The sequence below is a fragment of the Oryctolagus cuniculus genome, chromosome 3 (assembly GCF_051225735.1).
Source record: "Oryctolagus cuniculus isolate XC-2025 breed Fujian yellow rabbit chromosome 3, ASM5122573v1, whole genome shotgun sequence".
NCBI classification, from domain to species: Eukaryota; Metazoa; Chordata; class Mammalia; order Lagomorpha; family Leporidae; genus Oryctolagus; species Oryctolagus cuniculus.
In genome coordinates, this window is record NC_142869.1 from 23,941,791 (window position 1) to 23,957,123 (window position 15,333).

Below are 15,333 nucleotides of genomic sequence, written 5' to 3' on the forward strand. Positions count from 1 at the left end.
GAAGACTTTCCTGCAGGTCTTTAAAAAGAAAATAGATAAGAAAAAGGCCACCGTCCCGTCAAAGGAAACTTCCCTCTCTAAAGTAACCCCAGGTCTACAGGGCGCCCCCAGCAGCCCCACTTGGTAGGAGCTCCCTAAGGGTCGCTTTCCGCGTCGCCCCCTTGCTCCGGGCCGAGAAGCCGCCGGGGCTGAACAGCGAGTCCCACGGCTGCGCGCCTGAGACCCCAGCGAGGGAACCCGGGCGGCCGGCCCCGCCCTGGGGTTGCCCAGTCTGGATTCCTGCAGCTGCAAGGTGATGGCTCCTTTATAAGTTTTCCTCCCCACAAAACGCACTCCAGCGAGCAGGGAATTTTTTTTTTTTTCCAGAGGTGACGCAATGTCCTCAAACACCGCCACCACCACCCCCAATTAAAAAAAAAAAAAAGAGTAAAGGGGGGGAAGCCTGGCACCCTCTTGGCTTCGCACAGCCCCAGCCCCTCCCTTTCCTCCCAGTCGCTTCCCGTCCTTCCTACACCCCCCCCCCCAAAAAAGTTTGAATACCGCAAAGGAAACCGAAAAAAAGTTCCCCCGGCCCGGCTGCTGGCGGCCCATCAGCATCTCTTTTGTTCGCGGCGAACCCACAGACCCCCGTGACGTCACCCGGGCCCGGGCCAATCGGCGCGCGGTCGGCGGGGCGGCGGGGACGGGGGCGGGGGCTGGGGGCGGCGGGCCGGGCCCTGCCTGCCTGCGCCCGGGGCCTCGCAGGGGGCGGGAGGGGACCGTCCCATATAAGCCCCGGCGCTCGGGGCTCGGCCGCCCGCCGGCTGCGCTGCACAGGGGAGCACAGCGGGCCAGGCGCGAGCCGGGCGGAGGGAACCTGCAGCTGCAACTTCTCCCGGCCTCTCCATCCCTCCGTCCCTCCCGGGGTCCCCGTCCCCTTCCTAGAGGCGGCCAGCCGCTGGCGGGTGCATTTGCCAGGGACTTTTCCCGCAGGTTGCGCAGGGAACCAAACTTGGTGGTAACTGGCCTGCGGGTGAGGGCGGCTCTCCCCGCACCGTCTCAAGATGCTCGGGGGTCCGGGACCCGGGCTGCTGCTGCTGTCCGTCCTGTGCCTGGGGACAGCGGTACCCTCCACCGCCGCCTCGAAGAGCAAGAGGCAAGCCCAGCAAATCGTGCAGCCCCAGAGCCCAGTGGCTGTCAGTCAGAGCAAGCGTGAGTACCGACCGCGGGACGGGACCCCAAAGCCGACCCGAGTTGCGGCTGAAGTTTGGCGCACGCACGTGCGTCTCCAGGAAGAGAAACCAGCTGTGGACACAAAAGGCTCTCGGTTAGGGCAGGGTGGATCTGAGAGCCAATGCGTTGGAGGACAGGCGCTCTGGGGTGTCCTCTGGGGCCCCCGTCAGTTCTTCACATTCATATCGTCCTTCTATGAATGAACCAGAACTGAACGTTACAGGGAGAAATGATGCGTGCCCAGTACATTTTTTCCATCTGGGATCGCTGTGGTCTTGACCGCTCCTGGTTCTCTTTGTTACTAACTAGCTGGTTAGATATTTTCAAAATGAGGGTGAGCAGAGGGTCGATGAATAGCTTAGTTGTTTCCAACTAACTTGAAAAAGGTGTGGTTGGTGCAGAGTGCTGTGGGGCCCCTCGGGACACTGCACCAAGATCAAAAATCAGAATGCCTCTGATGGGTTTTCAAAGTGCAGCCTTCCTCTACTCTGGCTCCAAGAAACTTTCCCAAGTTGCCCTTCTCGATTTACTGGTCCAAAAGGGCGCTGGAGTTCCTTGCATGTTCCCTTTCAAAATCTCTCCACTTCTTCCATGTGGACCCCTAGCCCCACAGAAGTGACATCATTGTGTAACATTTTGCCAAGTTGAAAAAGAAGAAAAAAAAATCCGAAAATCCATGAGTATACATTGCAGTCAACTCTTTGGGTAGCTAGCTTGTCTATCTGTGTTTGGATAGAAAAATGCTTCTTTGGATAGAAAAATTCTTCTGGCATTTTGATGAGTCACTATTTTTTAAAGTTTGTTGATCAAGCTCGTCGATTAGGTGTTAGAAAAACATCATAATTTAATCACAAGGTGAGGTGGAAATGTAATAACTTTTTTCCTTCCAATTACTTACAGCTGGTTGTTACGACAATGGGAAACACTATCAGATAAACCAACAGTGGGAGCGCACCTACCTAGGCAATGCCCTGGTTTGTACCTGTTATGGAGGGAGCCGAGGTTTCAATTGCGAGAGTAAACCTGAACGTAAGTAGTGGGGAACTTGGTAGTTAGAACTTTTATAGCTGAAGGGTTGCTTGTTATTAGAACCACACTTTATCCTCTTTCATGAAAGTTTGGTAACTGCTTCTGTTTGCTTTTCACATGTTACTTTAACCTTTAAAACATGCAAACAAACGTATTTCTAATCAGTTCCCAGAGTTCTTCTTGTTTTACTTTCCCAATGTTTTTGATGAGAAAATCAAAGATTTTTATGTGTTTTCTTTAAAAAAAATGCTTATAAAAGTTTGAGTAGAAAGTAATCTCAGATCTTTAACTGTATGAATGAACCAGAATTCATTGTGGACACTATATTGTAAAGCGATTTGTCAGCAGCCTTTCAAAACCACTAAACCACTTCAAAGTTCTCATTTCTTTGAGACTCTTTATACGTTTCTTATAAATTATAGCAACTGCTTCGGAGGGGCACTGAGGAGGCTACACTGGAAATAGTTGGTTGGATTAGCAAGTGCCTACTGGGAGGTGGGGGATCTTCAAACTGTTTGCTTTTTATGTGAACCATGGCTTGACTTCCTGAGTCAGAGATTAGATCTGAAACCCTTCCTTCACAATCAAGCTGGTCATAAAGCAGCACTTTCTGTGTTTTTTCCCTAAGGGCTTGAAAACTCTTTACAATAAAATTAATTTATGGGAAATTTGAGAACTTGTCAAAGGTCAAATATTGTGGCCTTGGTAGAGAGATCTGCATATTTCACTTTATTTTAAACTTCAGGTTTTTTTCTGTGAATGGGATTCATGGGATAGAAAAGCTTTTACATTTGTTGGCTCACATGGACTTTCCTTCTCCCCTCAGCTGAAGAGACTTGCTTTGACAAGTACACCGGGAACACTTACAGGGTGGGTGACACTTATGAGCGCCCCAAAGACTCCATGATCTGGGACTGTACCTGCATTGGAGCTGGGAGAGGGAGAATTAGCTGCACCATTGCAAGTAAGGATACATTCTGTAAAATGACATTAAAAGATCATATATATATAAACTGCACTATTACTATCACTGTCATTTTCTGGTATCGATGACTGGGATAATCCTAACGTTGGGATTTACCCCTGGTGACCAATGTACCCAGTTGGCACCTGGGCTTCCTGAAGACTGGTCTGAGCTTAGGTGACATCAGGTTTTTTTTTTTTTTTTTAAGATTTATTTATTTATTTGAAAGGTGGAGTTATACAGAGAGAGGAGAGAGAGAGAGAGAGATCTTCCATCTTCTGGTTCACTCTCCCAACAGCCAGGGCTGTGCCAGGCTAAAGCCAGGAACCAGGAGCTTTTTCCAGGTCTCCCATGTGGGTGCCAGGGCCCGGGGACTTGAGTCATCTTCCACTGCTTTTCCCAGGCACATCAGTGGGGAGCTGGATCAGAAGCGAAGCAGCTGAGACTCAAACTGGCACTGGCACTGCAGGCAGTGGCTAAACCCGCTGTGCCACAGCACCAGCCCCAACATCAGTGTTTTAATGTGTAGATTTATGAGTGTGTGTATACATGATATGGCCAAGTAGATCTCTTGGATTCCACTTCAGTGACATGTGCCTAAGGGAGTTGCTTATTCCACATTTCCCGGGTGTCTTTAATCCAGACTGATCATGGGATTTTCTAGTGATTGGGAAGATGTTGATGAACAGTGAATAAGCCTTCCTGGTTGCAATGCAGAGATCTCTTGCATCTGGCTTCTTTATGACCAATAGGTTGAACCCAAGAATCAATTCTTTCAGTTCCTAGTGCTAATATGGAATAATTAGCCAAACTGTTTTTCCAGGGGACTTTGAGGACTGGGCTAAGTCTCATCAGCTCTAGTTTAGTTAAGTCAGTCTTTCCAGTGTGATTCGCCAGGTTACCAAGAGAGTCTGTTACTACAACATTTAAATTTTTTTAATCCTTCTTTTAAATATAAGTCATCTTAAGTGCTTCTGTCCAAGAGAACAAGGCAATCGCTTGTGAATAGGTCTAATCAACTTTGCCCAAACTTTAGGTGAGAATTTAACCACATTTAAAGGCAGATCTCAAGAGTCAGTGGTCTATCATGTTTACAATCTAGTGAGCAGTTCAGTCTTTGGATGTTTAATCATTGAATTTAACAGTCTTGAAAAGTACCAGGATTTTCACACTTCATGTCTTTTGCTTTCTTCCAAAATGAGTTTTCTATTCCAGCATGAGATTCAGGCTCTCCATACTTCCAAAACCCAGAATGTTATGCCCAATGCAGCCTTTTCACTGACTTAATCTGAGGACAACTTACTGTGTCTGTGTAAAGGCCATGCTTATGGCCAAATTTCCAGTGCTCTCCCAGGGGAACAAGGATTTATAACCTCTCCTTTGCCATTTAGATTTCTCTGTGGTTTTCCATTGTGTTTTAAGCCAGACATTTAATTGAATTGATCCCAAGTAACCAAACTTTCCCCCTGTCTCTGATGGGAAATTTCTTTTGTTTTTCTGTTTTGGCCAACTTAAGTACCTACCCTAGGTAGAACATGAGAAGTTTCTTTCTTAAGTTCTCTGTACCAACCCCTGCTAACATTTGCCTTTTATCTTGAACAGACCGCTGTCATGAAGGAGGTCAGTCCTACAAGATCGGTGACACCTGGAGGAGACCACATGAGACTGGTGGTTACATGTTAGAGTGTGTGTGTCTAGGCAACGGGAAAGGAGAATGGACCTGCAAGCCCATAGGTGTGTGACCATTAGGGACTGTTGGGATGGGGATGCACTGTTGTAATGTTGGGTTGAACCAAAGTCACAATACATGGATAAGAGAACTAAACTTCAATTTAAAAAACATGAAATGGGAATTTCATTTCAAACAATGAAATGTTATATAATTTCAAACCTTCTTAAAATAATCAGGTCAAAAAGTACTAACCACATATAGAAATCTTAATTTTGTTGTGTTTCAAAAACACAAGAGTTGAAAATTCAGGATAGAAGTCATTTCTTTTGTCTAATATCTGATCTCAGATTCTTCCATGGTCAAGATATAAATTATTGGCCAGCGCCGCGGCTCACTAGGCTAATCCTCTGCCTTGCGGCGCCAGCACACCGGGTTCTAGTCCCAGTCGGGGCATTGGATTCTGTCCCGGTTGCCCCTCTTCCAGGCCAGCTCTCTGCTGTGGCCAGGGAGTGCAGTGGAGGATGGCCCAAGTCCTTGGGCCCTGCACCCCATGGGAGACCAGGATAAGCACCTGGCTCCTGCCATCGAATCAGCGAGCTGCACCGCCCGCGGCAGCCATTGGAGGGTGAACCAACAGCAAAGGAAGACCTTTCTCTCTGTCTCTCTCTCTCTCACGGTCCACTCTGCCTGTCAAAAAAAAAAAAAGATATAAATTATTTAAAAGGAAATAAATGACATTTTTGACACATTTGTTTCTTGAGATGCACTAGAGTGAAATGGAAAATGGTACATGCTGTCACACCTTGTTGGTTTCTTTTCAAAATGATAGTTATTGAGCTTCTTTGAGTCTCAACTCTCAGTTGAACCCTATTAGTACAAATCCAAAAGTTTCTGGCTTTCATTACTTATTGTTTTCTAATTCAGGGGTTTTCAATTTTGTTTTGTCTCTGCTTTTTATTAAATAGCTTCCTTATTTTGTTTAGGCCTTTCATAATTTATAATTGGCCATACATAATTAAGATTAGAATTTTGCATGTGTAGTCTCCCACACACTAGATACACACATAGATTCTCAAATGTTAGTGTGAAGCTTGGGACTAGCTGAAAATATGCAGTCCGTGTACTCACTAGGAGAAGAGAACTTATGCCTGCCAAATGGGCTTGAGCTCTCTTTTGCTTTGGCTACTTGCTAAGTGCTTAGTTGCAGGGTGTGCCTTTCTTTCTGAACAGAGTGCCACTTAAAAAGCTGTGGCTGTATTTTTGCTTACACACTACTATTCAAATTACAGGGAGACTACACAATTCAAAATAACCTTTTGTTTTCTGTTTTTCTTCCAAATTTTTCTACAGCTGAGAAATGTTTTGACCATGCTGCTGGCACTTCCTATGTTGTCGGGGAAACCTGGGAAAAGCCCTATCAGGGCTGGATGATGGTGGATTGTACCTGTCTGGGAGAAGGCAGTGGACGCATCACTTGTACCTCCAGAAGTATGTTTCAGAGCTTTATGTTAAAGACATTGTTTTCTGGATTCCTAGGGGGTGGTTCACTTAGAATACATCTAATACATTGAACGTTTTGGTAACTTTTGAATGTCAAGAAAATTTATAGCTAACTTATTCCGCTTCTTCAGAGAAGACTACATGGGAAAGCAAATTTAGTTTAATGAGATCTTAGACTATCCCCTACTAAGAACCTTAATATTTATTCAGATGCAACTATATCATGGGCCTGATTTAGCTACCAATATTTTATTGTCACTGACATATTTTTGAAGTATTAAGAGCAAGGAAATCGATAAAACAGTTGCAGAAGCAACTTTTGGCATGGAAATGAGCAAAGCTCTAAGGGTTTAGGTATCGTGTATTTGAAACTTAAATAAAGCATATTCATAAGCCAGATTGAGGAAAGTTAAAAAAATACTTATCCAATAGAATAAAATGGTTAACTCAGAAGTAAAGGATAGTGTTTCTTGATATCTTACCTAAGGCTTCCTGTCAGTGCTGCAAAGAGAAAAGAGTGTTTATCTTGTTCCTTCTAAGATTGTCTTGAGGTCTTCATTGTTGCCTTCCAGTTTCCAGGCTTTTTTTTTTTTTTTTAAGAATTTCAAACTAATGGCAACTGTAGAGTTTGTTGACGCAAAATAGCCATTAACTAGCTTAAAATCAAATCTAAATACTTTGAACCCATGCGATTTATCTAACTCAAAATATTTAACTCTCTCGGAATATTTATCATCCAAATTCAAATTCCTGCCTAACAAATAAAAGTTGCTTATGGAAAAGGGAAAACAATTCTGACCAAACTTTCCCCAGAACTTGCTGGTTTGTTAGATGCTTTGCATTTAAATTGTTAGGATCATCAGACTTCCAAGACCCTTGTGGCAGTATTTTACCTTAAGTCAATTTAATGTCTCATCACACTTATCAGTCTTGATGCTCTCATTCAAATCTCCATTCTTGGAGCAGATCCATGTGAGTATGTATGGTGTGAACCTTCATCTACTATCTCAGCTTTTTTTATCTCCAACTTTGTAGTTGCAGTGATTCCTGCTTCACAAGAATCGGGTCCTTTATACCCACATGGGAACATATGGGCAAGGCTGGGTTAACTCTTGCTGCTTTAGCTACAAATTATCATTCTACATTAATCCCCTATTCCATTGGAGGGAAAGCATAAACATTTCCAAAGAGGCCATTTGGTTTGTGATTTTTGTTAAAAGGTCTTTTGAGGTCGGGTGCAGGACAGAAGAAAACATTTTAGTCAAAGAGGTCCTTGGTCCCTAGAGTGTTTTTACATAACAAATGAAGAAAGAGCTATCACTCTTTTTATAGCCTCCCTGGGGGCAATTGGTAGAGACCTTTGAGGTCTGCCTACCTCCCTGATGTTCCTAGTTTTTCTAAAGAAAGTTCCCATTTGAAAGGCAGGCCCTGTATACAGTCATTACAAGAAGAAAGCTGGAAAGACTTGGAGAAGGACTGATAACACGTTGGAGAATGAATTTGGTCACATTTAGTCTGTTGTGGAAACTCTTTTAAAAAAAATCAACTAATGAAGGATGATGAAAAAGTTTTTTGGCTGAGAAGTGGAACTAACCCAAACCATATAGCTCCCTTTCCAGTGTAACGAGTGTAATCCCATGTCAGGGGTTTGTTACCTATGGCATCAGAGCTGACTATGAGCATACTACCAAAAAAATGGTCTTCAAGCATTAGGCTAGTATATGCCTTTCCTAGGTTTGCCCTGAGCACTTGCCAATCTTGACCTGATTTCTGTATTTAAATGCTTCCTCTCTGACACAGACAGGTGCAATGATCAGGACACCAGAACTTCCTATAGAATTGGGGACACCTGGAGCAAGAAGGACAACCGAGGGAACCTGCTGCAGTGCATCTGCACAGGCAACGGCAGAGGGGAATGGAAGTGTGAGAGGCACGCGTCTCTGCAGACCACCTCGACCGGTGAGACACCAGGGAGCAGGGGTCGGAAGTGGGAAGTTGAACAAGAAATTATTTTCTTAGACATGCCTTTGAAGATGATTTGCAGTGCTTTAGCTAACTACTTGGGAGCATTTACAGGTTATTGTTAAAACTTCTCTTTTAAAGTAAAGTTTTAAGTTTTGGAGAAAAGTTAAAGATGAAATGAAAAGGAATATTATGGGAAAAAATGGATTTAGTCCCAAGTAGTAAAACCGGGTTTAAAAGAACAATAATACATAAACCTACCACCACAGATGGATATACACAAAGGTGTGTATATGTGCTTTGAGAATCCAAAGTTCCTTCACAAAGGAAATCAGAGAGAGTCATTAAAAGCGATTAAAATAGTAACTGGAAATTAAATGGGGGTGACTCTTGATAAATAGGCTAACTGTTTTTATTAATAGCACTGATAGTATACTGAGAGAGTTGCATTGTTCAAAAAGGGTTAAGAAAGAGTGCACTAAGCAAAATGGAATCTCCACTACAGGGAGCTTTCTGTTTCCTTGCATTGCAACTCTCCAAGGTGGGAATGTGGAGGCAGCAGCCATGGATCCCAAATGCACTTGGCCTTTGGGTCCTTTGTGAAGTGCCTTCGGTGCCTGCTGTTCAGCACACTTAGGGAGACATGGGAATGAGTCTGTCAGTCATTCTGGCATCAGTTCTGACCCTGCTGTTGGCCCTGTCCTTCAAGAGAAGAGATTTCCAAAACTTTAAAGAAAAGATAAACACATTTTTTACTGTATTACTTTGAAAAGAAAGCTGTCTCCAGCAGATTGATTCGTTTTACAAAAGGCGCAACACAGGCCCAAATCACCATGAGGAAAAGCACAATGCAGAAGGAGGTGGCAACTTCTCGAGAATCTGCTGTGGCTGCCAAGGGCACTCACCTTTAGCTCAGAGTTGCACAGGTAGCAGGAAGTCTCCTGGAGCACGTCAGGGACTTCTCAAAACAGTGGCAGGAAGGACCATGCCCAGGAGGGTTCAGCTTAAGGAAACTGCTGAGGGAGGAAGGGTGAGGCTGACCATTTCAGGTGAAGGGAAATGCATGAGTGCAAGACAAAACATGACGTTAGCTGCACTGAGGAAGGATGAGTGCTGGGAAATGGGGAAATGATGAGTGGCTCAGGGAGCCTAAAGCATGGAGCAAGGGAAAAAGTGGCCAGAAATAAGGCCACCAGGAAATCAGGTGGGAAGAACTGGGAAGGTGTGGACTTTGCGGTACCTGGCATGAGTGAAGTTTTGTTGAAAGCATCTGCTCTGTTTAACAGTCTATCATTTAGAAATATAAGCCTAGTCGTTCTGCATGGCCTTGAAGATGGAGACCATTTATTCGGTAGACCCTTATGGATTATTTCCCAGGCCAAACGCAAATCAAATGCAGAAAGGGAGGAGCATTTTTTTCGAATTAACAGCATGGATTGCACATGATCTCAGTGACACCCTGAAGTGTGCTTAGCTGTCTTCTGTCAGCCAGCTTTGTGACTTTACTTTCTCATGCTCTTAGGATCTGGCCCCTTCTCAGATGTCCGAACGGCCGTCTACCAGCCCCAGCCTCATCCCCAGCCAGCTCCTTATGGCCACTGCGTCACAGACAGTGGTGTAGTGTATTCCGAGGGGATGCAGTGGTTAAAGACACAAGGAAATAAGCAGATGCTTTGCACGTGCCTGGGCAATGGAGTCAGCTGCCAAGAGACAGGTATGCATTACATTTTCAACAAACCGTACTGGTGACTTCACTATTGAGTTTTTGAAAGGCAGTGTGCATTCATTTATGTTTTAAAAAGTGAAACAATAAAGCAGACAGGAAAAGCTTATAATTTTACCACCCCATGATAATAAGCAGTGTTGGCATTTGATGTATTTTCTTACACTACTTTTTATCTATGTATTTTTTTCTGTCACAGGGAATAAACTGCTATGCATTACCTTTTTTCTGTAAAAGGCTGTTATAAGAGAGTTACATTCTGAATAGCTGATCATCTGCACTGTATCTTCCATTTCATATTTCAGTAGCATTGTGGTGTAAACTTTCAATAACCTAATGCATTTCATCTGGGCTACAGATGTGATGGTAACTACAGCATTAAGAACTGGCACACTTGACTTTTCCCCCAAAACAGCATCATATACTAATTTTCATGGCACGGATATAATTATATGTATCTCCCCAGCATCCTTGAGCAGCATCCTTAATTAACCTGTACAATTGGAGAAACTGAGGCATGTAGCAGAAGTGGTAACAAAGAACATCAGCAGAAGAATTCAGATGTTGTTCCACCCAAAGTAGACAAGGCTTCTTGAGTGAAGCATTGCTACTGAGATTAGCCAGGCGATCTTCTATAGTCACAGCGTTTTCCTTTTAGAGCACATGCTTAGCTTAGTCTCTCATTTAAGCTGTAAATCAGCAGCTGCTTGTAGGAGATACAGCTGCTCTATATACTGAGATTCGCTTGGTTATGTTTGCAGCTGTAACCCAGACATACGGAGGCAATTCAAATGGGGAGCCATGTGTCCTACCATTCACCTACAATGGCAGGACTTTCTACTCCTGCACCACAGAAGGGCGACAGGATGGACATCTCTGGTGCAGCACGACTTCGAACTATGAGCAAGACCAGAAGTATTCTTTCTGTACAGACCATACTGGTGAGTGTCCCTCTCTAGTAAGAAAACTCCATATTTTGTGCCCTGTTTTTATTATCTAGCTGTCCAGCCTTTCATTCTGAGGCTGCACACAAGAGGTATCAATTTTGTTTAGTTTGGACCCAAGAGACATGGTGCGAACTTAGTAGCTGAGCATCCTTCTGAGCCCCCCCAACACAACTGGGAAATGACACCAAGGGAAAAGGCCTGTGGTTCATTTATTTTGACATGTTGGGTTATGATGTGATGAAAGAAAAGCTATTTGTATGTTGGAATCAGTAAGCAATCCCTCTAGACTGTGAATACACAGAATGGATGTTTGAATGTCATTGCTTATCTTCTGGTTAAAACTATATTTTATTCTAAGCTATCATTTAATCTTATTTTCTGGCTAGGAAAATAAGAGTGAAAATGAAATGTAAATCTATTTTGAAGGTGAAAGTGAATACACTAAGAAGCTTAGAAATATGTTATCAGATATCTTTTATTCTGAGCTAGGCTCTCTGGGAATTAGCTGTAGAAACTGGGCTGTTTTTGAACTTTTTTATAGGAATTCCCTCTGTGCATGAGAAAGCTCATTTGTAGTCCTTATCTTCCTATTTGTGCATTGTTCTCAGCAGTTTTGGTTCAGACTCGAGGTGGAAATTCCAATGGTGCCTTATGCCACTTCCCCTTCCTGTACAACAACCACAACTATACCGATTGTACTTCTGAGGGCAGGAGGGACAACATGAAATGGTGTGGAACCACACAGAACTATGATGCCGACCAGAAGTTTGGATTCTGCCCCATGGCTGGTAAGATGAAGCCCTTGTAGGTTGCTCTTGTAGACAGAGATTAGAGATAGACTAATATCAAGTTAATTCTGTTTTACCCACTAAGGCAATTTCACCCATTAAGACAACAGAAAACTTGACATATTATATATGTACATAGACTCTATAGATTATAGCGTATACATTAGAGTTGAAAACATGTAATTATATAATTATTTGTAGAGCTTTAAAATCTCATTGACATGATTTAATGTGCAAAATATATAAATATGATAAAATCAACTTTTGTAAATGTGGATATATAAATGTGCACAGGATTTTTTTGTAAAGAGTCCACAACTGAATGGCTTAAAAGGTTATATAAATAATATAATTTGTATATGTATATTATATATAATATAATTTATGTGTGTATATATATATATATCTAAAGTCACAGACCTTCAATATTGACACATGATTTGGGATTGACTGGAGTAAGCTCTTTCACACAATAAGAACCAAAGTGACCAAAATTCAGTATTTTCTCCTAATAGAGAATCTTTGATTAAAAAAAAAAAGCCTTCAATTCATATGAATGAATTAAGGGGAACCAATCTTTTTTATTTGTTTTTAAAATTCAGTAACTCCATAGATTATATTTAATTTTCTAGTTTTACAACTAAGAACTTGTACACTATGCCATTGTCAGGAGTTACTATAAGGGAAGGCAACTCTTTAACACTTATTTTGATTTTTATTTGATTTTTCTCATTTCAACCAAAGAAAATATTGTGTTGAGATAGAAAATCCACTCTTACTAGCAATTCTCTGACCAAACACAGTTTCTCTTTGAGCTAGAATAAACTAGAACTAGGAAAGTGTGTGAGGCAGTAGTCAGATCCTGGCTTCTAGAACAATGTGAGCCCTTGGAGTATATGTGAAGTGTTATCTTGGTTGAACATCCTCTAGCCCTTCCTGTAATGATATGCTGCAACATGCCTTCCCTCGGGACAAGGCTTTCTGCCTCCGGGGCTCAAACCTTGGTATCTGCATCAGGAGCACATAGATTCCTTTGAGACACACAAGGCTTCTTTGTGAGTGAGAGTTCTTAGATGATCCAACTAAACTGATAACATTACATCCAAACCAAACCTGTTTAGATCTTGCGATCATTTACCAGCGCATTTCTCCTCTATTTCCAAACAGCCCATGAAGAAATCTGTACAACGAATGAAGGGGTCATGTATCGCATTGGAGATCAGTGGGACAAGCAACATGACATGGGCCACATGATGAGGTGCACCTGTGTTGGGAATGGACGTGGGGAATGGACATGTGTTGCCTACTCCCAGCTCCGAGGTATGCTGGCTTATTCATGAAAACATCCAAGAGGGCAAAGTATACCCAAAGTAGCAGACTTTAGGGTAAAAACTTGTATTTTGCCAAAAGCAGGGAAAGGAATATGCCAATGCTTCTCTACTATTCTACTGTGCTGGATAAGGTTAGTATTTCAGGTAACCAGTTAACAAAAGCTGACACGGGGCCAGCATGGTGGTATAGTGAGTAAAGCTGCCACCTGCATCATCAGCATCCCATATGAGCACCAGTTTCTGTCCCGGTTGCTCCACTTCTGAGCCAGCTCCCTGCTAATGGCCTGGGAAAAGTAACAGAAGATGGCCCAAACACCTGGGACCCTGCCATCCATGTGGGAGTCCTGGGTGAAGCTCCTGGCTTTGGCCTGGCTTGATCGCAGCAGTAGCGGCCATCTAGGGAGTGAACCAGCAATTGGAAAATTCTCTCTCTCTCTCTGAAACTCTTTCAAATAAATAAATAAATCTTAAAAAAAAAAAAAAAAAGCTGGCACAGACATTCTAAGGTTCTGAAACATTCCTAGGAATGTTTAGACTGAGCCAAAAAGATGACTTCAAAGGCAAGAACACAAATATTTGATCCTTTGAGCCTGAGGTTAGTCTACTGGATTCATGTCTAGAAAAGATGGAATAATTTCTATAAAGAAAAAGATTGCTATTCTAAAATTAGACCCTTGCAGATACAAATTTAAGAAGACAGTTACAGAGAGGGACTAATCTCCTTTGTTCAAATCAACTTTTCCTCCTTGGATACAAATACATATCAGGAGTTCTTGATTTATTAAAACTGTTTTAGTTTTCTATTTCTTTGGTTTGAAAAGTCATGTTCAGGTGGAAGTCTGCACTAATTAATATCCCATGTAGTTAGACCTGTGTAGATATTGGCCTGAATTTGTTTCTTTTGTGGTGCACAGTGAGTAACAAATCAAGGAATAATAATAATTGCATACAATTTTGTAGAGTTATATGGGTCTTAATAAGGCGTGCAGACCAGTGCCTCATTTTACAGAGGAAGCTGAGACAGGACAAAGGAGAGTAATTTTCTCAGGGTCTTTCATAGCGAGGAACAGAGTTCACCTAGGTTTTTTTTTAACTTTATGAATACTGTAGATGCTATTTCATTCCCAAATCTAAATATCTCCTCTGCTTCTCATTCCAAAGGCCAGAGCATCACAGTATGCTAGATGCTGTACAAATATGGTTGATCTCTTACATCAAGCATAGATTTAAAGGAAATTGTTAACTAAGCAGAACTTAATACTAAGACATGTATTTGTTCAAAAAGTAGCTTTATATAGAAGTATATATTTCATATACTTGAATTTTTGACATCTGCAAGTGTATAAGAGAAAATTTTTAACAAAAATATTATTAAGCTTTGAAAAAAATTTGTCATACACTAGTAGAAAAGTTACTTTAGTGGAAGGTGTTGATAATTAAGTGGAAAGAATTGTATGTTTATAAAGTATCATTTCCCTATCTCATCAATGAAACTTTAAAAGGTTCTTCACTCATTCAACTGTTTCCTGAACAGATCAATGTATTGTTGATGACATCACTTACAACGTGAACGATACATTCCACAAGCGTCATGAAGAGGGGCATATGCTGAATTGTACCTGTTTTGGTCAAGGCCGAGGCAGGTGGAAGTGTGATCCTGTGGGTAAGTAGCTTCATCTTCATTTGGGACACAGAACGGTTAGAAAGTTTCAGATAAGGAGAGTTATTTGATTTCACATGACCAAAGCTGAGCATAGATCAGGTGCTTGTAGAGGGCATTGCCAAGACTTTTTTTTAAATCATGAACCAATATATAATCTTGATATTATTTGCTAGTCCCATTTTTTAATGAATTTGGCAATAAATACAGGTCTATTTTAATTGAAAGGAATTAATTCTTGGGCTCTGAAGCTTAAAGATTGTCCATGTAATGAAAAGGAACTTTCCTGTACTGACTGTGCAATAAAATGGGCAAAGGATTATGCCAGTAAACACCTTCCTCCAAAAGACTGAATTCTTTAGGCTGCTCCTTTGTAATAGAACTGAGCACCTAGGGAAGGTTGACCCTTAAAAGAGTTATGCTACCAGCACTCCAAAGTTTAAGGGAACCCATTAGTATTCCTTTTACTGAAACAGAGGTTGCTCACAGATTGCCAAGTCTGAGAGAGAAGCTTGGGCAATTTTCTTACAAGCCGCTTGGCAAGC

The 15,333-nt window shown here is 42.1% G+C and overlaps 1 protein-coding gene across 23 annotated transcripts in view; it reads left to right on the forward strand.

Moving 5' to 3' along the window:
* The first annotated feature begins 690 nt into the window (after positions 1-690).
* FN1 (fibronectin 1) overlaps positions 691-15,333 on the forward strand; it is a 68,217-nt gene continuing 53,574 nt past the window's right edge. For 12 of the 23 annotated variants that reach the window (XM_051848216.3, XM_051848219.3, XM_051848226.3 and 9 more), the window contains exons 1-11: positions 707-1,191; positions 2,113-2,241; positions 3,068-3,205; positions 4,808-4,939; positions 6,228-6,365; positions 8,178-8,336; positions 9,862-10,053; positions 10,824-11,003; positions 11,618-11,797; positions 12,965-13,117; positions 14,663-14,791. In XM_051848216.3, coding sequence (XP_051704176.3) covers positions 1,044-1,191; positions 2,113-2,241; positions 3,068-3,205; positions 4,808-4,939; positions 6,228-6,365; positions 8,178-8,336; positions 9,862-10,053; positions 10,824-11,003; positions 11,618-11,797; positions 12,965-13,117; positions 14,663-14,791 — 1,678 coding nt within the window. In that variant the 5' untranslated portion in view covers positions 707-1,043. Of the gene's footprint in view, positions 1,192-2,112; positions 2,242-3,067; positions 3,206-4,807; positions 4,940-6,227; positions 6,366-8,177; positions 8,337-9,861; positions 10,054-10,823; positions 11,004-11,617; positions 11,798-12,964; positions 13,118-14,662; positions 14,792-15,333 lie in introns of all 23 variants that reach the window. The other 11 variants (XM_051848217.3, XM_070071506.2, XM_051848221.3 and 8 more) reach the window with 1 other exon arrangement.